At 35.3% G+C, this 26203-nt stretch overlaps 1 protein-coding gene across 1 annotated transcript in view; it reads left to right on the top strand.

Moving 5' to 3' along the window:
* ADAMTS20 (ADAM metallopeptidase with thrombospondin type 1 motif 20) overlaps positions 1-26203 on the top strand; it is a 167558-nt gene that overhangs the window by 88491 nt on the left and 52864 nt on the right. Inside the window, exons 19-28 of the mRNA XM_008704712.2 lie at positions 3683-3809; positions 5352-5562; positions 5703-5867; positions 6346-6510; positions 7363-7482; positions 8079-8186; positions 9071-9235; positions 9348-9638; positions 10313-10474; positions 12107-12283. Coding sequence (XP_008702934.2) covers positions 3683-3809; positions 5352-5562; positions 5703-5867; positions 6346-6510; positions 7363-7482; positions 8079-8186; positions 9071-9235; positions 9348-9638; positions 10313-10474; positions 12107-12283 — 1691 coding nt within the window. The remainder of the gene's footprint in view (positions 1-3682; positions 3810-5351; positions 5563-5702; positions 5868-6345; positions 6511-7362; positions 7483-8078; positions 8187-9070; positions 9236-9347; positions 9639-10312; positions 10475-12106; positions 12284-26203) is intronic.

Genomic DNA, 26203 nt, shown 5'->3' with positions numbered 1-26203 from the left:
GGACCGTGGTCGATGCAGGTAATGGAGACCACAGAAAGCAAAACCACAGATGAGGGGGTACTAATGTATACTCTTTCCCAATGAAATAAGTGTTCTCTCACCCGCTCCCCTCCATATAGTTTCCCAGTAACATATCTCCTCCTTTCAGTATTGGGGTATCTGACATCCTTTCATTCTTTTATTTTCCTTCCATGACCACAAGAAACTACATGTACTGTTGGCATGAATAACTGAAAGGAGCATGGCAGGAAATGGAAAAGCAGGGACATTTATGGTAGTGAAAGAAAACGAAGAGACTGGAGTCTTTGGGAAATATGTAATTATGGATACTTAATTGTGTAATACTTTTCAAATCAGTAAGTTTGAGGGACTACTTAGTTTTTAATTAAGACCTCAATTGTGCATTCAAGTTTTAAATTGTAGTGGATAAAACCAACATGAGTAGATTTTCTTGGCATAGGAAGTAAGTGCAATGCTGCAGGCATGAACAGAGAACCACAGAAAAGATGGAGCAGTTTGTGAGGAGATTCAATCTGAAGGTACAGGGGAGTTTGGTGCAATGGAAAGTAGTTCTCATGGGGACTGGAGAAAAGTTTTGGGAATTAGGGGAGCAGTGGTCCAGAGGAGAGGGTGCTTAGAACTATAGAAATGAGCTGAAATAAGGTGGGTAGCCAGAGGCAGTGACCATGGGTGATGGGAATGTGAAGGACAGAATAACAAACTGACCTCAAGGTCCAAAGAAATCATGGTGTCCCATTCAGAAAAAAAACACAGGCTTGGTCCTGTGATGTTGGGATAGTGGTGCTCAGAATGCTTGCATGGCAGCAGATGTTTTCATGGGGACACTCTCTGGAGGGAGGCTGCTATAGATGGTGCAAGACCAACTGGCATAAATACCGGAAGGAGGAACAAAGTTTTGGTAACGGAGAAGAAATTCATTTGACAGAAGAACCCTAGACATGCCTTACAAAGGGAATGGAGATTTTGGGAGCAGGGAGCAGCGTTCCAGCACTGAGTGGGTACACTGGTCTGGGGCAGTGGATATGGGGAGCTAGGAACAAATCCCAACATTAGGTGAGTGAAGGAACATGCAAAAATGTGGGGAACACACAAAGTAAAGAATAGCAAGATCCAAATAGAAGGTTGGACGTGACCTGATGAAATGGTTTGGGTGTCTGAGCCAGAAAGAGATCTCTTAAACAATTCTGGGCTGGAGGGGAAAAAACTATTCGTTCAGTTGCCACATAGTATACTATGATTATATTCCTTCTTTGTGCGTCACTTTTTAGTTTCTCTAGAAGGAAATTCCCTCAGGAGCACCTGGGTGGCTCAGTTGAGCATCCCAGTCTTGATTTCAGTGCAGACCATGGTCTCATGGGTCCTGAGATCGAGCCCCTCATCAGGCTCCGCTGTGAGCATGGAGCCAGTTTAAGATTCTCTCTTTCCCTCTGCCCCTCCCCCACCCTGCGTGTGTGCACGTGCACTCTCTAAAAAAATAAAAAATGGAATTCCCTCAGTTTTGTTATTCTGTGTACTGAATGTAACGAGTTCCCAAACTTTGTTGTCGTTAAGATTTTATTTATTTGAGAGAGATGACAACAGAGAACAAAAACAGGGAAGGAGAGGGGGAAGCAGGCTCCCTGCTGAGTAGGGAGCCCACGTGGGGCTCTATCCCAGGACCCTGGCATCATGACCTGAGCCGAAGGCAAACGCTTCCCGGCTAAGCCACACAGGTGCCTCATGAGTTCCCCAAATTTTGAGAGCTATAAATTTTATCTTAATATTTTCGAGTGCATTATCTATCGGTTTCAATTTTCTTTTACTTTTTAATCAGTCTGCTGGTAATACGACCCTCTTTTCTCTTGCTCTAATTTGGTTTTGTTGCTTTTAGTCCTTTTACAAGGCTGTCATCTTGAACTTCCCCTTCATTATTGTTCTGGGGATTCTCTTCTGTGTTGGATTCCCTGTTTCCTCAGTACCATGAATTCCTCTTTCTACTTCCCCCACTGGTGGAATATACCCCTCAGGATATTCCTGAGAAAGAGAGGTAGTTTTTTGAGACCTTTCATATCCAAAAATGGCATTATTCTACTCTCACATTCTATTTCTATTGACTAGAAGGGTAGGAGTCTAACTATGCTTCATAAATACTTTTCAGTCCATTATCCAGCCTACCCTTCACACATTCATCTCTTCAGCAGAACCTGGTGTTTTCAACCCTGGGATTTTCTTGGATTCTATGGCCCGAATGGTTTATTATTCACTTGTTTCCTCCACAGGCTTAAGTTTCAGCTTCCTGGGCTCTGTTAGTTATTTCCATCCACTTTTCATATTCAATATTTCCTTTTCTCGCCTACTGTGTTTCCTTTTTTTATTCTTTTTGTTCTTTTAGGTTTATTCCTTTTCAGAATTCCTTATGGTTTTTTTCAGATGGTATTTAGGAAGGAGCAAAGATAAACAGGCATGTTCATGTTTAGCAATTGGACTTTGACGAAACAGAAACTTGATCATGTCACGGACTGCTTAAATTTTTTCCTGTCTCCTTATTGCAGAAAGTGTAAAGTTTTGTCTACTCTGGCCCATTATAATCACTTCTTAGTTTTGCTTTCACTGTGGTTATGTTGCATACAACCAACCAGCCAATCTCAGTGGCTTTGAAAGACAAAGGTTTATTTCTTGGTCCCACGAAGTTTTAGCTGCTAATTGACTATGACTCTTCTCAGCTTGGTATCTGCATCCGTGTCATTTAAAAAAAAAACAACTATTTTTTTAGAGCAGTTTGGGGTTTATAGAAAAATTGAGCAGAAGGTACAGAAAATTCACACGTTCGTCTTTCACCTCCCCCTCCTGTTGCCCTTTTAACATCTTGAATTAGGCACATTTGTTACACTTGATGCATTATTAACTACAGTCCATAGTTTACATTAGGGTTCACTCTTTGTGTTATACATCTTATGGGTTTTGACAAATGTTTAATTGCACGTATCTACTATTACAGTATCATGCAGAATACTTTCACTGCCCTAAAAATCCCTCCCTCTATGCCGCCTCAAACCTGACAACCAACGATCTTTTTAAAGTCTGTGTCTTTTCCATTCATGATTCCAGGCTGAAAGATCAACCCCATCTGGGAAAGGCTGTTTTAGAGACAAGGGAAAAGGAAAGTGAGCTGGGCAGAAGTATATAGTGGCTTTTAGAGCTTTTTAGAAATGGAAAGAGTCACATCCTTTTGCAGTTGGTTGGCATAAGCCCAGTCAGTGAACTGGGAAGTATATTCCTCTCATGGGAAATTATAGTAACATTGTAGTAAGTAGAGATATGCAATTCTCTAATGAGGAAAAGGGAAGCAAATAGGGAATAAATAATGTAGTACATAGCATCAGTGCCAACCCTGACGACTCAGTTCTCCACTAACCACTCCAGCCAGCTCTAATGAATTTCTTTCTATTCCATATCTGGCCCACCCTCTTTTTGTGTCTTTACTAAGCAAACTTCTCAATCTTTCAGGATTCAGCTTGCTTACTCCAGAAAGTCATTCCTGACTATATTAATACCCTCGTCTACCCTGTATCCTGTGTTGGAATTTTTTTGCTTTCTTAGCTGAATCCTTTCAGCTATTAGCAGAAGTAAATAATTCTAGAACATCTACTTAAAAAGGACTTTCTTTTTGACTTTGGCGAAGGTCTTCGCAGAAGAAAAATTACCTGCATCCGGAAGAGTGATCACATGGTAGTGTCTGATCAAAGTTGCGACCACTTACCACTTCCATTGTTTGTGACCGAAAGGTGCAATACAGACTGTGAACTAAGGTAAAAGAAAAACGTATGATGTAAACAGTGTATGTATAATGTAACCAGGTTAAATCAATAAGTGAGATAAGATGGAAAGCATTTAGTACAGAGCCTGCTCAGATGGACGTGCAATTAATGTCTATCCTGTGTCCCTGCTAGTATAAAATTTCAGGCTCACTAATTTATTGTGAAACTTGGGAACTGATTTGAATGTTTGTTCATAGTATTTGATGAATACCAGTATATAGGCCTCAAAATTTTATGTAAGAAATGGATACAAATTTGTAAAATATGTGGGCAAACTCTAATCTTAAAATCCATGGTTTAAAGATCTGAAACAATAAATTTTGTAGAATGTGGAATGTTGTGTAATTCCCTGTGAACTTACGAACCAATAAACTTTAAAAGTTTGAGGATTAAAGAATCAGTAGATTGGTTTCTCGATCTTATCAATTTTTGTCCATTAAACATCAAGAAACATCTAGATTATGGAGCAGGGAAATATCCACTTTTAAATTACCAGTCTTTTGGTGGGGTTTGTGGGGGCGGGGTGCGGAAATTGGTCTTCGAGCAAAGCTCAGAACAACCCCGTCTAGTGAGTTACCATTAACATTCAGGGATGGCCAGAACCTCTCATTCAGCAAGGAAGAGGATTTTTATATACTTATGTTGTTTGAAGGCTTAATGGAAGAGCTGCTTGAGTAAGTCTCATCCACTTATTGCCGTGGAGTGAAGCACAATGAAATCCTCCAGATGCTATTGGGAATTGAAACAAACTCTGTGAATTCTATGCTCTGTTACACTGTTGCACTCCTATTGTTTGATAGATTGCTAGACTATAATTGGGATAATTTGGCAAAAACTAGATTTTTACTTGCAGAAAAAAATGTTTTCTCTGAAAACGTATCTAAAAATAGATTACAAGAATGAGAAAATGTGATAGGCTTTACAAAAACCTAGTTTGCCAACTTTTGAAGTCTTGGTCTTATTGGTAGAGTCGGATTTCCAGGTATTTCCTGATCATGAAATACTTTAGTGTGGTTGCATAGAGATGCTACCTGATTGTGAGTCAGATATATTCGGTCTTGTATCTGCCACTAAGTAATTAGGTAATCTTGATCTAAAGCAGTTGTTTTCAAAGCCTTTTGGGAAAGCGTGGGGTCCCTTGGACCCACCTCCAAAGGCACCACCAAATGCCAGAGCAAAGTCACTAGGTAGAATGCTGCCTATCTCCAGCTTTAACCAGACCACCTCCATTTTTATATATTTGGAGAGCAAGTTAGATTTTATTTTAGGGGGGAGAATGATTTCTAATGGAAGTCAAGCATTTATATCATGTGAACACACATCTCTGGGCCTCATTTTCTTATCTATAGAAATGAAAGTTTGGGCTTATGTCAGAATTTTTCATCTAATGATATATCAAGTATTTTCAGGTGGCTTGTCGATCAGTTCTAACAGAATTTTCAAAACTGAATTGTACGCATGAATTTCTCTGAATCCATTTTTAAAAATTGCATTAATTGGCATCCCTAAGTGTAATAGCATCCTTTTTTCTAGGTGGCATATCATTGGCAAAAGTGAATGTTCATCCCATTGTGGTCGAGGATATAGGTCCTTGGATGTCCACTGCATGAAGTATTCCGTTCATAAAGGACAGACTGTTCCCGTAGATGACCGCTACTGTGGTGACCAACTTAAACCTCCCACACGAGAGCCCTGCCATGGTGACTGTGTCTTAACAAGGTGGCATTATTCAGAATGGTCCCAGGTACGAATAACCAGTAATGCTTAAGAAAATTTGCCCCCCCCCTTTTTTGTTAAATATTTGTTACTCTGAAGTGTATTTTTGTTAAAATCTAATTCTTTTCATTTATCACCACTGGTTTTTGTTTTTGTCCTTTAAATCAGTGTTCCAGGAGTTGTGGAGGAGGGGAAAGGTCTCGAGAATCTTACTGTATAAATAACTTTGGCCACCATCTTGCTGACAGAGAATGCCAAGAGCTTCCCCGAGTGACAACCGAGAATTGCAATGAATTTTCCTGTCCCAGTTGGGCTACTAGTGAGTGGAGTGAGGTAACATTGAACAGATGAGGCTAAGAAATGTTATAATATTTTGTAGGAAAGCTTTGCAATTTAAGTCTTTAAAGAAGTAAAAAATAATCTGTCCTTGCTTTGTAAATAACTACTGTCTAGGCAATAACAAATTAATGGTTTGTTCTTAAATTATTTATACTATCTGGCTAACAATAACATTGGTGTTTAATCACTAACCATTTTCATAAAGTCCCAGCGTCCACAGTAGCCTGAGATATATACTTAAGGTTAGTTTTATACCTTTGTTTCTAGGACAAATGGATGCTGCACTGGGATTTGGGCAGCAAGTTTGGGGTGGCTGATCTTACCTGGTGAATACCTCTGGAGGACTGAAGGGAAAATGTCGTTAGGAATGGTCTTTCGTGTGCATTTTAATGTGTGACTTGATCATTGTGTCATTTTCTTAGGCATTTATGTTGACTAATATTGAAAATAACGATCAGTTGTGTTCTTTCAGTGTCTTGTTACATGTGGAAAAGGAACAAAACAGCGGCAAGTGTGGTGTCAGCTGGACAAAGATCACTTGAGTGATGGTCTCTGTAATCCAAGTACCAAACCCGAATCTCTGAGACCGTGTGAGCTTCATACATGTGCTTCCTGGCAAGTAGGACCGTGGGGTTCTGTGAGTATATGAGAATGGTTTTCCTGATTTGATTCATCTTTATAGAACAGCACCAGCATTGTGGTGTGTTCATTCTCTTAATGGACGCAGCTAAATTGGGGTTGGTTTTTGGAAAAATATCCTTGAAATGTAAACTCTTATCTACACAGTTTTATCAGTGGTAAATAGTTCAGCTGTGGTAAATAGTTCAGCTTTGCTTTTGAACTCACTTGTTAACCAAAATGCTGCAAATTTATTCTTCAGCTTTGTTTAAACTATAAATATTTTCACTCGATCTTAGCCAAAAGGCCGAGAAGCGATAAACTATAAATATTTTCAACTTCTGTGTCTGAATTAGCTTTACTGCATTTAGAGTAGGCATTGTTCAGAAGTTTTGCCAAACAGGCGACTAGGAATTTTCAGGATGAGCAGTGGTCAGGCTGGATGAAGATGGATAGTCTGCTACCCCTTGGAGGTTGCCACTGTGGATGGAAACCTTGTCTCATCTTCCATTTAACTTTATGCTCTTCCTTCTTCAAATCTTTGACGTTTATTTAGCATGTTAAAAGACATACATACACCAGGTAGCTTTTGAAAAAGTATCCTAATTATATTAACTCTGCCCCCAAAATATCAAGACTCTATTGACATTTTTACATAACTTTTTAAAGATACGATAACGCTTGTTCATTTTAATTTCAATATTATCTGTCTACATTGGAATAAATGTGTATTGGTAACATTTGCTAATTTTGTATAGAATCTGATGTAAAGACTAATAAAAAGATCTGAAAGTATATTAACTGTATTAAGAAAAGTAAGCTCCTACAATTTTTGGATAACAGTGTTTGATACGTCCTTATATTCTTCCAGTGCACGGCCACATGTGGACGTGGGTATCAGGTGCGTGCTGTTAAATGTGTCAATGAGCTACTCAGTGCAGTGTTAGATGACAGAGTATGCCATGGAGCCAGCCGCCCGAGTGACAGGCAGGTAAAGGACACCTCTTAATGGATGATAAACAGAAAGATTTGTTACAGGAGTATTAATGTGTTAAACTTATTTCATACATATTTTTCCTACTAATATCCCTTGAAAACATGTTTGTGCACGTGTGTGTTGGAGAATTTATCTTTTTTAAAGTGTTGCCAGCTTTGGCTTTATAGCTTTATTAATTTTTTTACTCTTTATCTGCCATTGACTCACTCATGTAACTTAGGTATTTTCATTCTTCGCACTGCAGAAGGATAGTATCTGTTGTGAATTCTGCGTGTCGTACCCTCTGGGGGTAGTGTTCTATGTTCACTGCAGGGTATTTCAGCTCAGTGGTATTTTTGAAGGACTATTGCTCTTTTTCTTTTCAACCATTAGATAGAATGAGCCAAACCTTAGGATTCAGATTTGTACTATCCACTTGTAGCCTGTGACTGTACTTTGTACTTTTGAACAATTAAAACTTTTACATTATTAATTGGTAATTATGCAGCTATTCTTGAATTAGCTATGTGGAAGAAATGAAGTATAGAATGTAATATAAATCAGAGTAATTAATTCATTGATGTTTTGAGATGCATTTTTCTTTTGAACAGGACTGTATAGTCATACCTTGCCCAGTTATCCCTAAAATTGGGGCCACTTCATTGCCAGCTGTTCCCATAGGAAAGATAGCCCAGTGGCGACATGGTTCTTGGACCCCAGTAAGTGAATTCCTTTAAGAATTAGTGTTTGGGGGGCCCTGGGTGGCTCAGTTGGTTAGGTATCTGACTTCGGCTCAGGTCATGATCTCAGGGTCCTGGGATTGAGCCCTGCATCAGGCTCCCAGCTCAACAGGGAGTCAGCTTGGCCCTCTCCCTCTGCCCAAATCTTAAAAAAAAAAAAACAGTGTTTGTATTATGGAGGCTTTTATACATCAATAAAATGGTTGCTTCAGGTTAGCCAAATTAAAATTATGCGTTTATTCTCAGGTAGCTCAATGGAGTAGAAGTGGTGTAGCATTCAGAAATAAGATAATTTAATGGCTAAATGCTGCTCTATCCTGCTCTTACCCAGAGCTCTGTGTCTCTGGGCAAGAAATTGAAGTTTTCTAGGTCTGTTTTCTCATCTACAAAATGAGGATGATAATATTTATCTCACAGGTGGTTATGAGAAGCAGACATAAAATTAGGCTTTTTATCAGCCTTTATTTGGAGTATATGCTTTGCTTTAATCTTATATAGAAGCTATATTAGTAAGCTTCAGGTATTCTCTGAATATTCTAATTATGGGATCATGTCAACCCTGTTAGATGTTTGAAGTTATTTAAAATAAGATCGTCTCATAAAATGTTTTCTGTATCTTTTTAGCAAATAATAATCAGTATTCCAAGAAGTTGAGTAGTATCTTATTCTTGTTGCAAATATATAATCTAAACTGAGTGGGGTATTCATAGCCCTGTCTTTATTTGACTCAGAAGTGAAACCAAGTGATACCATTTAAAATTTTTTTTCAAGAAAATTCATGTTTTAGAAATTTGAGCAAAAGCTACCAGAGAGAGGTACTGTATAACACTTTGGTATAATCTTTCTTTTTTTTCTTTTTAAAGTGTTCTGTGTCTTGTGGGCGAGGTAATCAAGCCCGCTATGTAAGCTGTCGTGACGCTTACGATGGAATAGCCGATGAATCCTATTGTGCCCATTTACCCCGACCTGCTGAAATATCTGTTTGTTTTAACCCTTGTGGGGAGTGGCAAACTGGGAATTGGTCACCTGTAAGTATTTTTATGAGAAAAAATAAACAAAATGAAAAGTTTAAATATAATTCATATTTAGTATAATAATGTAATTTATTACATTTTAAATGTTGGCGAAATTTGTGATCAGTGTTCAGCTTCCTGTGGCCATGGAAAAACAACACGACAAGTTTTATGCATCAACTACCATCAGCCAATTAATGAGAATTACTGTGACCCTGCAGTTCGCCCTTTGATAGAACAAGAATGTAACCTGGCAGCCTGCCCACCCATGTACAGTCACTTTCCAAGTTCCTCTGAGCAGCCCAGCCATTTTCCAGGCAGGAATTTTCCATTAACTCACAAACCAGAAGATAATCAAAATCAGGGGGTCCATCCGTCAATCAAAGGAAACCAATGGAGAACAGGACCATGGGGATCAGTAAGTCGTCTTTATTGAGTTATATTAATTCTGTAACTTTGTTATATTATAGCCTTTTAACAGATATGTATGTAATGACATCAAATACTTTTAATGCTAAATTTATCTGAAGATCAATAGTTTAAATCTTAAAAGGATTAAGTGATTTTTGATGCAGTTGACAAGTCCCCAGAGTTCTAATTGAACTATACACTAATGTGATATTATGATTACAGAGGAATGCACTTAAAAACAATCTGATTAGAGTCCATTAGAACAAAAACAAAAGAATTTTTTAAGAGGTTAAGACTGTAAATGTTTATGAAAAAAAAACCTAGAAATTATTGTAATAGTGCAGTAAGTGGGTGTAAAACCATGAAACTATAAAAGGTACAATTGTAGCTCTTATTTTACATGAAAGTTGAGACAGAAAAACAATATCAAAGTTAAGTGACTTCATTTTTTTTTTTTTTTTCTTTTCTACTTAACACTTAGGACAGGGCTGCACTGGCTCTTGCAAACTTTACTATACAACACATTCCAATACACTCATGTTTTTGGCAGATTTTTCTCGACTCAGATTATGCTGGTGAGGGGGATTTTGAGTCTGAGTCCAGACACTGTTGTTTTTTTTTTTTTTTTCGCTGTGTAACTTCATGATGTGGCATTCACAGTGTGTGTTTTATCCTCGTCAGTGCTCCAGCAGCTGTGCTGGAGGTGTTCAGCACAGAGTTGTGGTCTGCCAGGATGAAGACGGACGGAGCGCCAGTTACTGTGATGCAGCCTCCAGGCCCCCAGAGGCCAAGCACTGCGACTCCGGTCCCTGTCCGCGGTGGAGCTATGGAAGCTGGGGAGAAGTAAGTCATACTGTTTTCTAAACGTGTGGAGATGGTGAATCTCTGAAGACTGAAAGTTAAATACTTCACACCGTTACTGTGGGATAATCTTACGTCACAATACTACACAGAAAGGTTTTATGTTTAGGAAAATCTTGTTCTTTTGATAGACCGTCTTGGTATAAATCACTCCTATGTGATAGGAAATACTCCAGATTTTTTTTAACAGAGTCTAATATGCTAACCAGTATGTGTGTGAACCACTAATGCCTCTCTAAAATTAGTATATTATTGTTTTCTTAGAAAATTTGGTTGATATAAAGATAGAAAATTAGATTAATATATAGCCATGCTGATACCCTATTACCGAGCCATTCATGTGGTGGATTTTCTAAGCAGATAGTTGTCAGTTATCGAGCACTTCCTGTCCTGGCATTCTTCTAGACACTGGGGATATGAAGATAATTTTTAAAGTAGTTCTCATGAATACTAATTCCACCTATATTATGTATGAGAAAGAATAAGAAAGATTTATATTGGCTTTGGATGAATAAAATCAACTAATTAGTCAAATATTTTTGTCTAATGATTTTTAGTATATATTTTACACTTCTGACCACTTCTGACCAGGTGCTAATAAATACCAAGTACATTTTAAAAATGTTCTTTTACAATTTCCGAAATGAAAATGGCATTTTTACTCCTGAGTTTAGACACGCTCATTGTAAAAATTGAAATGATAAGAAAAATTATGAAGAGGGGCCCCTGGGTGGCGCAGTCGCTAAGTGTCTGCCTTCGGCTCAGGGCGTGATCCCGGTGTTCTGGGATCGAGCCCCACATCAGGCTCCTCCACTATGAGCCTGCTTCTTCCTCTCCCACTCCCTCTGCTTGTGTTCCCTCTCTCGCTGGCTGTCTCTATCTCTGTCGAATAAATAAATAAAATCTTTAAAAAAAAAGAAAAAGAAAAATTATGAAGAGATAAGGATTTTTAACTTTTGATACATTTCCTTCCAGACTTTAGTCTTATGTGGATTCCACAATTAGATTCATATTACACAGGCTGCTTTGCCACCTGCTGCTTTCATGTGACACATACTGAACATCTTTCCTTCTTTATAAATTTAGGTCTATCTTACTAGCTTTCATCGTTACCCACTAATCTATTGATAGGCTATCATAAATTAGTTTTTTTTTTTTTTTTTTAAAGATTTTATTTATTTATTCGACAGAGATAGAGACAGCCAGTGAGAGAGGGAACACAAGCAGGGGGAGTGGGAGAGCAAGAAGCAGGCTCATAGCGGAAGAGCCTGATGTGGGGCTCGATCCCAGAACGCTGGGATCACGCCCTGAGCCGAAGGCAGATGCTTAACGACTGCGCCACCCAGGCGCCCCTATAAATTAGTTAATACTTATTACTTACGTAAATCAGTTTTGTCTATCCTACAGATCGTTGATATCTTACTGAAACATGTTATGGTACTAATTCTCAAAAATTTGTCTAGGTTCTTTTTTTTTTTTTTAATTACAGAACTAAAACTTTTTTTTTTACCCAGGAAGAAAATTCTAGCATTAATACTTATGTATTAAACATTGAATAAAGAAATATAATATTGTCTTTAAAACCACATAGCTTTTGAATTTTCTTATTTTTAGTGTACACAAACATGTGGAGGAGGAATAAAGTCAAGATTCGTAATGTGTCAATTTCCCAATGGCCAAATGTCACAAGAGCAAAACTGTGAAATCTTAAACAAGCCACCTAGTGTGGTACAATGTCATGTGCATGCTTGCCCTGATGATGTGACATGGCATCGGGGACCATGGAAATCGGTACGATAGTATTCTTATTTTTGTCTGTTTTGTTTTGTTTTACTGTGCCCCCTTTAATTGCTTGTTTATCAATTGTGGTACATGCTGTATCTTCTGATTTTTAATTTTAAGCAGATTACTGGCCTTCTTGGCTTGTGGTATTAAATTTGATAGTTTGAAAGAAGAATCCATTCAATTTCAAGTACTATAATATATATAATAGTTTTATATGTATTTATTTTTTATAAGTAATTTGAACCATAGCACTATTCTAAGGGAAATATTTTCCTCCAGTACATCTTTGGCTTGTCCTCTAATTGTAAATGTTTGACCATATACATTTGTATATAATGTTAACATTGTGCTTGTTACAATGGCAAATTAAGGCTGTGTCTTGTTTAAGTGTGTAACTGTATGTGGCTTTTGTCTGTCAATGTCTGGTAACTGATCCAAAAGCAAATAACATTCTTTAAAACTTTTTTTTTAATCATTGTTAAATGTAGTATTTTGTTTGGAAATGTGAAAATATTAAAAGATAGAGAAATTTAAAGTGAATTGTTTACAGTTTGTTACATCATGGAAAAATATTTATATAGTAATTTTTATGAATATTTCTTCACTGTGTGGAGTTACTGTGTTTTGGGGATGTTTTAATTTATTTTTTTTGGAGCCATAGACAAAATTCTTTAGTATTGTTCATGACTGATTTATTTAGTATATTTCAAATATCCAGGCTTTGAAGAATAATTAATATATAAATACGTTGAAATTAGCATTTTGGTCACTTTTGATATTTTAAATCCTAAACAACCAAGTACACTTTTTCCAGGTGAGAAACGGATAAGTGTATTTATTTATAATTTATAAAGTTATACAGTTCTTTATTTGGAAAATAATTATCACTCTGGCTTTATAACCAACCCGGATGCCTGCACTTGGTTTGCTTTTCCCAAGTCAAAGCCTTACATTGTGATGTAAACCTAAATTTCAAACTCATGCTGTTTGATGAGTAAGTCAAGTTCTAGTTCAGGCTGAAATGCTTCTCTGTAGTCAGTGTGACTGATATAAAACACAAGGAAATTGTAACTTTATAGGAGGATCTTAAATTGGTGCATCACTTTGTTGGAACTAACAAAAACATATTTTGCCAAGGAAAGCATTCACATATTTACTTAATAAAATATTGACCATGTATATCCTAGGCACTGTGCTACAGAGAAAAAAAAAAAAAAAGACCCATCTCTTACTCCTATGGAGTTTCTAGTCTATTTGGAGAGATTTGAAATAATGTAGGAACTCAACTATAAAAAGCCTTTTTTTGTTAGCTTTTTTTCACCGAAAATTCACTTTCTCTTTACTAGATCTGTTACATTGTCTTTCATTTTTTTTGGCTTTAGTTTGCAAACCTAGTTCTTAATAAGACTAAGGATTGCTTTCTTGGAGTTTTATCCTAATTAGGAAAGCAGGCTCCTGACCACTTAATTAGAAGATTAAATTGTAATGGCATTTGTTTCCGAGCATAAAAGTTTTATTTTCCTACTCATTCATCAATTCATTAATTCACAAAACAGTAAACATTTGTGCTAGATATCAAAATACCTAAAATTGTTTTGATCATATTTCCTATTTCAGGGGTCAGCAGACTATGGCCCATGGACCAAATCTGGCCTATTACCTATTTTTGTAAATAAGTTTCATTGGAACACAGCCATCCACTTTTTTTTTTTTTTTTTTTTTTTTTTTTTTTTGGTATTATCTATGGCTGCTTTTGGTACTACAATTATTGAAATAGAGACTGGCCCTGAAAGCCTGAAATATTTACTATATTTGGCCTTTTTGGGAAGTTTGCTGCCCCCTGTTCTACCTAGTAAACATCATGAGGCTTTTTAAATTTAGCATAAAATGTACTTAAAGTTATAGACTATTAGAATTACCAATATTCATTTGGGGTCAATTTTAGATGTTTTCGATTAATATTTTAAGACCTCTTACAAGGTTTATCAGCCTTCTCTACCTATTCACTAGGGTATTTAGACAATTTTTTTTCCAGTTTTGAGATATACTTGGTATGTAATGTGTAAGTTTGAGGTGTGCACTGTCACGCAATGTTTATATAAGGTGTTGGAAGGTATCTAGTATTATACTCCAATATATTCATGTCATGCTCTTTGTGTGTAAATGATATTATAAGTGAAAAAAACCTGAATGTTCGGTAAAGTTCTGTGCATAGATAACTTTTTCAACCTCACAAAAACCAATAACCAAGAAAATAACCACAGTTGCAAAATAGTAACACAAAAGTACACATTCTTCATTGTTTACTACATGCCTCATTGACTAATTCAGTCTTTGCACTAGTGAGGAACTGTAATATCTTTCTTTTTTTTCATAAATTGAAGGTGAAGTTTTAAAACTCACAATGTTTATATCAGAGTTTTTGTGAACTTATTTATTCACTTTTTATAGGTATAAAGTACATATATCTTAAAGTGCCTGGATTTCTTTTATTATATGAAGAATTTTATTCCTTAAATTAGCCTTTTATATTAAAAGGGTTTAAGGGATCTGAAGTTTCTTTTGTTGTTGTTAAAACTAGATATAACCTTTTACCTCTTTGTGTTGCTACATATTAGCCAAACTTCAGAATACCTCTTATTAACATATCAGATTAATATTTTTTCAAGGGTAACTTTAATTTCAGCAGCTCCTACTCACTAGGTTAGAAAATTACAAATGCGTGTGTATATGTATACATATACATATATGGATAACAGGAAATCTCAAACATTTCATTTTAAAGCAGAATTGTAAGTGTTAAATCATTAAAATGTAACTAGGAAGAAAGTTGTAAATATACATTTAAATTTTCTCCATCTTGTGGAAAATCTTGTATTGTAATAATTTATAAGCATGATTAAGGAAACAAACCTTAACCTGTGTCTGTTAATTTAATGACTGTATTTTTGTGATTAGTCAATGTGAAATGACTGTATTTTAACCTTTGCTTATTAATGACCTGTGTTGTGGCTTTGTGCTTTGCATAATTCATATGTATGTTGTATTTTTACTACTTGGATCAATACCTAAAATGTTTTAAGTCCCTGAACAGATCCTGTGTTGTAATGAATGCCTCCTTTCTCTTGGTGCTGTTTTTCTTAAATTAACAAACTATTAATTTCTTATTAAACATTTAATTGCTAAATAGTGTACGTTTTCGTAATTTGAGTATTTAAGATATTGTTATTTTAAATCCATTAGAAACTAACATTGGTGTTTAAAAACATAAGATCTATTGTTTAGCTATCAATTTTAAATACTAGAAAAATTTATGTCTTATAAACAATAAAAATCTATGATGTAAACTTACTTATTGGTAAGGTAAAAGTTCATGACCCAGATCGTCTTTAAAAGGTGAGTAAAAGTTTTATTTTTCTCTTCTCTTCTCTTCTCATATATACTAAGGAACATTACACATGTAATCAAACTGTTCTAGCAAATGCTCTTTAAGTAAATTTATAATAATTTCTCTATTTTCTCAGTAAGTCTCATTTAGCTGATTCATTTTTCCCGAGTGCTTTTATTCTCTACCTAGAATGCAATCTTGTTTGGTAAGAAAATGTGTATTCCATTGTGTTCTGGGATGAATGATGATCCCAGAGAACTAAAGGGCATATTTTTTCCATTAAGGATTGTTTTCTTTCTTCCACAAATGAGAAAATTCATTTTAAAAAATGAAAGCTTGATACTCGAATCTTCTAGATTCTAGTGCTTTCCCCCAAAGTGTTTCTTTTTAAAATGTGTATACACAGGCGCTATACTAAACCTCTAATACGATATGATGGAATACAACAAACAGAAACGCTTTTAGCAATGAGCATGTGGTAGCAGCACACACCCAGTAAATCTGGTTTGTCACCTTCACCGTTTTGTGTAACAGAAGAACATTGAAGGTCTGAACTCGGGTTGGGAGGCTCCTTCCAGTGTAGCTCTCACTGAGGACGAAATGCACTCAGGAAGAAACTTGTTACTGCCTCTGTTGCTCCATAAGGCCAGGAGCAGTCGGGGGAGAGGTAATGTGTGGGGAAATGATTTCAAGAAACTGTCAATTCTTTGTGGAGTGTAGAACTCAGTAAAACTATTTATAGTAATAAGTTGTTTTCTTAAATCTGGAAAAGTTCTACATACCCATGGTAAACGCTTGAAATCTATTTTATTCCTCATTTATCATAGTTTCCCGTACCTTATTAGTAAGTATTGAACGAATGTTTCCATTTATTTGTTACTCTTTCTACAGTACATTCATTGACTTCTCCCAAAGATGAGCATCCCCTACAAGTTAGGCATTGTGCGCTGGACAAATCAGGCACAATCCCCATGTACGAGAAGTTACCAGTTAAGTGATGAATGTACTAAGTAGATCAGAATGCAGAATGGGATTCCTTTCTGATTTCAGCAACTATATGTTGAGGACTCATAATACTAAGACCTTAATAGGTTGTAATTATCCAGGAATTAGTAATGAGGATGGTACTTAACAACACAATAATTCTGCCAGTAGATTTTTCTAGAAAGCCTAAACTAGTCGAATCTATTCCGTTATAACCTGGCAAGAGATGAGTGGTGTCCTAAGTCCCTGTGCTAGAATAGTTTTTTGCATAATTGCAGCATTTTCCTCCTTTATGTAGGTGGATTTCATGTCTCACCAAAAAGAACATGGACCAAGATATAGGATGGTATGAAAATAATTTTGGAGATACCAATGGGCCTTGCAGGTCTGAAATGTAAAACCTAGGAAAATTTTAAGTAGATAATATACTGATGAGATCATAAGAGACTTGTAAGTGTGTTCTATTGAATGAAGTTAGAATGTTAAGACTAAAACAACTCAACATGAAATGGCTATATGCCATGTTTTTCTTTATACATCTATATTAAAATGGACACGTTTCTATGGTAATTCTCTTTTCCCAGACATAATGCCTGAGAATGTTTAAGAATCTCTGGAAATAGATTTTTAGATGTTTTAGAACCACATATTCTCAGTATTCTGCGGTATCTCTGCGCTCGATGATGAGCCTGTTTAGGACATACAGGCATTGTTAATATTCATTTAGATACCCTAATTTTTCTGTCACTAGGAAGAAAACCGTTTTAGTTCCTATGTAATCACAGGAACAACAAAGACTTTGGTATTAATCTTATAGTCTCTTTGACATTTTCTAGGTAGTTGATTTCTAATCTTTTGATCATAGATAACCTTTCTCTGTAACATGTTTTGATCACATCCCCTTTTTATATTTAGATATTACAAGCTAATATATAAGTGATTTATGAAACATACATGAATTAGAATAAGAAATATTTTTTAATGAATAATTTACTGAACTGTGTAGTAATCTCATTTTTAAAAAGTAGTGGGATGATGGGGACTAAGGAGTGCACTTAACTAAGCACTTTAAAAAGGTAGGGTGGCAAGGATATACTGTATGGTGACTAACATAATAAAAAATTATTATAAAAAGTAAAAAAAATATTAAAAACTGTAAAAAAAAGGATAGCGTTTCATTAGTTTTGAAAATCTTGGTTCAACACTGTCAAAGCAGTTTAAAAATCTGGTTTATCCCAATTTGTCATTTCTGTAGCTTCCATAGCTGAAAAAATTACCACGTGAAAATACATACCTCCATATAGAAAACTTTATCACTGGGTGTTCCTGTTGGAGGTTAGTAACTGATTTTTAAATCCAGTTGCCAGTAATGCAAAAAAAATTATGGAAACTTCTGTGACAAATTTCCATTTTCCATGATGTCATTCAGTTCTTGAAAATTACTAGAATGAATTATGTATTTTCAGGTTTGTAATTTTCTTTCTTGCTGTAGAGTTGACACACAATGTTACATTAATTTCAGGTGTACAACATGATTCTACAGCTCTATACACTATGCTATGCTCGCCACTAGTGTAGCTACCATTAGTCACCATATAATGCTATCATAATACTATTGACTTTGTTCCCTACTCTGTACTTATCATTCCCGTGACTTATTCATTCCATAACTGGAAGCCTATACCCACTTCCGTTCACCCATTTTGCCCCTCCCTCCACAGGCAACCACCAGTTTGTCCTCTATATTTATAGGTTTGTTTCTGTTTTAGTGTTGCTTTTAAGTTTCCACATATAAGTGAAATCCTGTTTGTCCTTGCCTTATTTCACTTAGCATGATACCCTCTGGGTCCCTCCATGTTGTCACAAATGGCAAGATCTCATCCTTTTTATGACTAATATTCCATTGAGTATATATACCACCTCCTTATCCATTCATCTATCAAGGACACTTAGTTTGCTTCTATATATTGGTTATTGTAAATAATTCTACAACCAAGATAGTGCATATAGCCTTTCAAATTAGTGTTTTCATGTTGGGGAGGAATAAATATCAGTGGTGGAATAACCATATCATATGGTAGGTTTCTTTAAGTTTTTGAGGACCCTCTAGACTGTTTTCCACAGTGGCTACATCAGTTTACATTCCCACCATCAGTGCAGGAGAGTTCCTTTTTCTCCATGTCCTTGCCAACACTTACTACTTGTCTTCTTGATACTGGTCGTTTTGCTAAATGTAAGGTGATCTCTTCTTGTGATTTTTATTTGCATTTCCCTGATGATTAGTGATAGCAAACATAGTTTTTTGTGCCTTTTGGTCATCTGTGTCATCTTTGGAAAAATGTCTATTCAGTTCTGCCCATTTTTAATCAGATTATTTGTTTTTTTTGGTGTTGTACAACTTTATATATGTTTTAACAAAGTGTTAAAACTCAATGAAACTTTGAAAGATCAAAATTTTTGCTTCAAAACTTTAAAAATACACATTTGAAAGTTTTGATAGTTGATATATTTAACAAAATCACATAATACTAGAAACACTTCCAAATGTTTAAAAATGTTCTAAGAAGAAGTAGTTTCCGAAAACCCATTGCTGTCTCATCCACTCTTAAGTGTCTCCTCTAAAGGACAAATTATGGGTCTATTTCTTAAAGTATTAGAATTTGGAGCAAGCCTCTTTTTGTAATGGAAAAATTAGCAATTCATCTTTATGAGCCTTTTTGATAATTTGGACACAACCAGCAAAACTCTGAGCCTAAAACTAAAAAAGTTTGTCACTCATTAGAGTATTGAATCTGTACATATAATCCATTTATCTTCCTATGTGGGCATGTATGAATAGCAGTTGGTACATAAAGTGAAATGGCAGAGTAACGATCTCCGTCAGGATACCTTAAGTATGTTATATGTCAGGTCAGTATATAAATCCATATGGTAAAGCTTATTTTAGATAAACACATATAAAATTCTTTTAAGAAATTTTGTTGGTACTCCATTGAATCACCTTGCCACCTCTCAGAGAGAGTTTTTAGAGACTGTGACTTAGATCTTCATAGTTTTCTGTGAGGCATAACAGTTTAGCAACCTGTCTAAAACCTCAAACTACAGTTGAGATTGGAATTACCTAATTTATCTTCATAGGTACCATCTGCTTCCTGGTTGTCAGGAGAATAAAGTTGAGAAAAGACTGTTCTTAAAAGATTCTTAAATTCCTGCACCAATTTGCCTCAATCCTAAATCTAGAAGGATATGTTTAGGAAGGTACTTTATCACATCAAAATGTAATATGACCTTTGTATTAAGTCTCATACATCATGATATACATATCCTTGTGAGAATTAAATGAAATATTGCAAAGTTTTTGGTAAACCACATAAATTCTTTACCAGTTAACTGAGTTCCAAAGTGGTCCTCTAAGACAGTTCTGAACTACTTTTGATTTTCTGAACTTTTGATATTTTGCAGTTGTGACCTGGGGAAACTCAGACTTTGAAAGTAACTATGAAGGTGATGGTGGCCACTGAACTGCCAAAAAAAAAAATCGATCCATTTGAGATCATTAAGAGCCTATCTATATCAGGCACTGGGCTAGGAATTGTAGAAAACTGAAGAATGACGTGTTCCTCTCAAAGGACTCACAGTTCAGGGGAAATTAAATATACACACAAGAAACATGGCATGGGAAGTCAGAAAAAGTATGCTTTCAGTTGCAGGAACTTGAAAGGATTTGTGTAGGAGAATGTATTGGCCTTGGTGGAGAGAACTTGGGGTGGAAGACCATTCCCTAGCAAAACCAGAGGCCAGATTGGTTTGTGAGAGAAACGGGGTGAGCGTAAGTTTAGAAATATGACTTGGACAGTCAGAGAAAGACAAATACCGTATGATTTCACTCGGGGAATTTAAGAAAACAAATGAACATGGGGGGTGGAGGGAGAAAGAGGAAAACCAAGAAACAGACTCTTAACTATAAAAAACAAGTGGATGGTTACCAGAGGGGAGGTGGGTGGGGAGTGGGTTAAATAGGTGATGGGAATTAAGGAGGACACTTGTGATGAGTGCCGGGTGTTCTAAGTGTTGAATCACTAAATTCTACACCTGAAATTAATATTACACTGTATGTTAACTGAAATTTAAATAACTTGAAAAAGTTATGACTTGGGGCCATATCAAGGAGGATTAATAAGGATCATGCTTAAAAGATTTTTTAAAATTTAAAAATTCTGAATATATATTAACCATTAAATTTTTTGGAGTGGATGTGAAAGCTGTGTTTTAGGAAGATGATTAGGTAATTCTCATAAACACATTGAAAATGACAGACTAAAGATGGGGAGTTCAAGAGGGGGCTCTTCTTAAGGGTCATGATTTAGGGACCATTCAGTTATTCACATATTTATAGTTATAACACAAATTGTGGAGTAGAAGCAGCCAGGAGAGGTATTGATGGGACTATTTTTGGTCAAAAGATAAGATGGCATTTGGAGATGGAAGGAAAAGATATACAAGAGAACATCCTATCAAGAGCTTTATTGTTAAGAGAGTAAAGTTGAGAAAAGTCATGATGGAAGCTTTTGAGATCAATTGAGTTTGGGCAATAAGTCAAGAAGTTAATCTGGAGTACTAGGATTACAAACTACAGATGGATGGTGCATAAACTGGTTTTACATTAGTCTCACATAAGGGAATATAATCTTAATTTCAACAGGAGAAGTGTAAACTTTCATTTACCAGAAGAATTTGGAGAGAGATCATTATTCTTAAGCCTGCTGTGATATACATATTAAGTTTATCCTAGATCTTGTGGTTAGGGGTAAACATTGTGGTAGCGGAATGCCTAGGTTTGAGTTCATAGAGTTTTGGAAAATGAATATTTCTAAGATTTTGTTTTCTTGGGATAAAAACAGTGACTACCTAAGGAGGACATTTTTTAGGGTTAAATGGAATGTAGGTAAGGTGGTTGGCATTAGGGCCTATTACATAGAGGCTCGATGTATTTTGCTTATTATGACTTATCCCAATAATTATCTTTCTTCAAGGAGCTAAAAACCCAAATAGTATATGAGGCTGATAACACACTGAACAATCTGAAACAAGATCTACTGAAGCAAGTTATACTGTAGTATAAGAGAAATCAATTTGGACTGGTGTTTTTTTTTTTTTTAAGTAAACTTTTATGGAAATATATCCAGCAAAATTTCAAATCAAAGGTACAGTTCGGTGAATTTTCCAAAGTGAGCACACCTATGTAGTCAGCACCCAAACCAAGGATATCAGCACCCTAGAAATCCCCGTGTACCCTATTGTAGTCACTATTCCCCCACAAGGGTAACCCCTAGTCAGACATCAAATATGCCTGCCTTTGAACTTTATATAAATCGAACTTAGATAATTTGAGAGTCACAATATTACATCTGTGAGATTCATGTTGTAATTGTAGATTGTCATTGTGGTCTAGTAGGAATATACAATTGTATAACTTATGAATAAGCAAATATGATTTAGATGGTTATTCTCCAGTTGATAAGCATTTGGGATTGTTTTCACTTTGAGACTTAACAAATAATGCTGTTAAGAACATTTCCCACGTGTGTTTTTTGGGCGAGCATATGTATGCAGATCTTTTGGATACGTAGACAGAGTTGAATCTCAGTGTATGCATAGGTTTGGGTTTAGCAGATACCTGTTTTCTGAGGGTAGTTGAGAATTCCAGTTGTTTCACATCTTTGTCAATACTTGATATTATCAGACTTAAATTAATAATCTTCATGAATGTCTATTTAACTTATTCAGTAGATATTTACATAGCAGTTACTGTGTGTTAGTGATATTTACAAAGCACTTGGTATGGGGGAGAACAATAGGAATGGATCAGGAGATGAGATATTACATATTTTAAAAAAATATTACATATTGCAGCTAGTAGATAGGGAGGAAACGTACATGCATATTCCATACGAGGCAATAGTCCCAAGAGCCAATAACCTTCCCTTGAATATTCCACCAAACCTCTTTGTACTTCCACTCTAGTAGCTGGACATGCCCACCATCCTGCCAGCTCTGACCTGATAATACCACCAGGCATGGTTATTTTTTCTGATCCTTTTTGGACTTCTTCCTCCTCTCCTCCTATAGTTGTCTAAGGACTAACTCATATAACTCATATTTCATAATATTCATAGTGGTTTTCCTTTCCAGTTTGAAACCTTACAGATACAGCATAATTTTAAAACTATGTAGAAAAGGAAGGATATAATTAATAAAAATTAGGGGTTGCAGTAGTCCCTGAAAAAGGGGGGAAGAATGCCATTGTGAGAGGGACATGGAAGGTTTTGGGCATAATATCCTGTGTCTTGACTTGGAAGGTGGATATTTGTTTTATTGTTTTTAAAGCATACATTTTATATATCTTACAACTTACTGTTCAATATACTGACAGATGGACTGCTATTACTATCTGGAAAAGATTTTAATGACTGAGTATGAAAGAACCAAGTATGAGAAAAAGCAATGAAAAAATTAAATAATATTGAAGCAAATTGAAATTATCTTAAGACAAATAATTGATTTTAATTGGCTCTTCATATGAAGATTTGAAATATAAATGCATTTTATTAACAATAACTAGTAATTATGTAAAGTAAATATGAAAAAGCCTTTGGGAATTATAAATTAAAAATATTTTATCAGATAAAAATTTGAGTCACAGGTAAGAATTTTACAGAAGGCTAAAAAGTTGGCCGTATATAAATGCCTTTTGTTTCTTGGCTATAAATGTTTTTATTTTTTCCTTTCCAAATTTTTATTTAAATTCCAGTTAGTATACAATGTAATATTAGTTTCAGGTGTAGAATTTAGTGATTCATCACTTATTAACACCCAGTACTCATCACAAGAAGTAGAGATGATTGTCATAATTTATTTTTGAGACAAATGTTCATTTTTATGGGATCTTATTTAATAGCAAACACTCTAAACTACTTCCAAAATATAAATAATGGAAATATTGTATCAAGCAGTTAGATTTCTGTGGAAAATAACTTTGGTGCTGTCATTAAAATTTTCAGAAGAAGGCTTGCCCACAGCAGAATCATTTCTCTTACTAGCTTGTAATTTTTTTTAAGGTATAAACATATATTTATGGAAGTTTTTTCCATAGTAGATTTTGTCTATCATAAACCCATAGAAAGCATTTTCTATGATTAATAATTAAACATTCTGTTTGGGATACCATTAGATACAATGTAAGAATTAAAATGCAAATTATGCTCTGTAAATGGTAATGTACTATATTTTTAGGAGAATGAAAGAATAAAAGTCACATTATAAAAATGCCACATTAATAAAAAATGACTCCCTATTCTGACACCAGAGAGAGTCCCCATTCTTCCATCTGGGCTTTTGGAGGACTTACACATCTAGTAGTATGGAAGTTAATCAGGCATGGCTCCTTCCTCACTCTTGAGCATTTCTTCAGTGTTAGGGACCAGGCTCAAAAACAGTAGCTCATGGGGGCTCCTTTCTCCATGCCAGCATTTCTTTGTTGAAATTGGCAGGATCTGAATTTTAGATGAAACCAGAAGGAGGCTCTTACCTCTGTTGATCCACAGGGCACCCCATAGTATCAGAACAACAACAAAAATTTTGAAGAAGGAGCTCTGTTACATGAAGATTTCCTCTCTGTGTTATTTTTGTAAAACAAAATTCAACTCTATCTCATTCATATAAAACAGATTGCATATTTAAAAGATCTTTGTATATATTTTCTCATGTTTTTTTTTTCTACATGGCATTTACTTGTTCAGTAAACATAAATCTGCTTTCTGTTCTTAAGTTTAGAATTCTAGTTCCTCAACATCTAATGTGTGGGTGTATTTTGGTAGAAAGACTAGCTACTTTTGCTGCCACATAATTTCTACATGAAAATCATCCTAATATCCAATTTTGTTAAGATAATCCGTTTATTTAGATATGGTAGAGGTTATTTAAGATTCGGGTTTTTATTGAGAACTTTGGAGATTTTTTTGCATTTTATGAAATTCAGTATTGTCTTCAAATTTGTCACGCGAACTATGAGAATATTTTATAGTTTGTAAGTCAAAACACGGAGAAAACTTGTGAGTAAATCTCACATATTGGGAAATATTTTTTACATATTTTTTAATGCTTAGGAAAACCCTAGAGATCTTTTTAAAAGAGAAATTAGTTGGAAAAATTTTAGCTTGTGGTTATTAAAAAAAAGGCAGATTCTTTTTGGAAGCCTATTTTCTCAGAAACTAAAATTTTGAAGTGTGGTAATAACTTCAGGATTTCATTCAGGTAACCGATGTTAATAAAAGAGGGGCAATATATAAAACCATGAGATTTATTTGATAATTCTTAAGAACTAAGGAATGACCTATTCTTCTGCCAGAGATGCCCCCATAATCCAGGTATGCAGAAATTTGCATTTTCTCAGGGCACCTGGGTGGCTCAGTTGAGCATCTGACTCTTGATTTGGACTTTGGTCATGATCTCAGTATTGTGAGATTGAGCCCCATGCCAGGCTCCATGCTGAGCATGGAATCTTCTTAAGATTCTCTCTCCCCCTCTCCCCACCCCCAAGCTTGCTCTCTCTTAAAAAAAAAATTGCATTTTTTCATTTGAACAAACAATTGAATTTTTTAAAGTCAACCCATTAAATACATATCTAAAGAGTTAAATTGTGATTCTTAAAATACTTGAAAAACACCGTGGTGGTTTTTTTTTTTCTTTTTCTTTTCTTTTCTTTCTTTTCTTTTTTTTTTAGTATCCCATCTTTAAAATTGGGAGGGAATTTCAATTTTCATATCCTACACAAAGCATAAATTCAGTTTTCGCAATTGAAGTATGCGTAATTTCCATGTCTTTCTAAAATTGGAAAACATACCACGACACAACATAGCCCACTTCTTTTCAGGAAAACTATATGGTTGTTCTTCCTTTTGAGCTGAAACCGATATGTATGAAAGATTCACCTGTAATTCTCATTCTGCACACTGAAGTAAGAATGTATTAAATTCATCTTCCACAGGACAAATATTTGAAGACAGCTGTTCTTCTGTGTTCCTGGTTAAATATATCTATGTTAACTCTAACCATCCAATCTTCTTTGTTATTACTCTCAAAATGTGACATTTAGAATTTCATTTGTTAGCAAAATGCTCTAGCTGTAAAGAATATTGCAACCCTTGGTTGCACCCAGTATATTCAATATTGCATCAAATTTGTTTTTAGTAGTCGCCCAGTTTTTCTTATACTGATCTTACATCAGTATAAACCTGTATGTGATACTGTCATTAATCATTTTATTTATCCTTAGCAGTAGATAATATTTTTAAGCCAGGGTATAGAAGTTTGATTTCTAGTATATTTATTTTTATTCTATCCTCAATTCATTTACTTTTTAATTCTCATGGCTGACTTTTTTTTCTTAGTTTCAAGTTTTTATTTAAATCTCATATGTGACTTTAAAATAAGTTCTCTCAGGGGCACCTGGGTAGCGCAGTCATTAAGCGTTTGCCTTCGGCTCAGGGCGTGAT

Source organism: Ursus maritimus, unplaced genomic scaffold (assembly GCF_017311325.1).
Source record: "Ursus maritimus isolate PB19 unplaced genomic scaffold, ASM1731132v1 scaffold_26, whole genome shotgun sequence".
Taxonomy (NCBI): Eukaryota; Metazoa; Chordata; class Mammalia; order Carnivora; family Ursidae; genus Ursus; species Ursus maritimus.
Note: the sequence above shows the minus strand (reverse complement) of the source record. Positions and strands in the feature narration are given on the sequence as shown.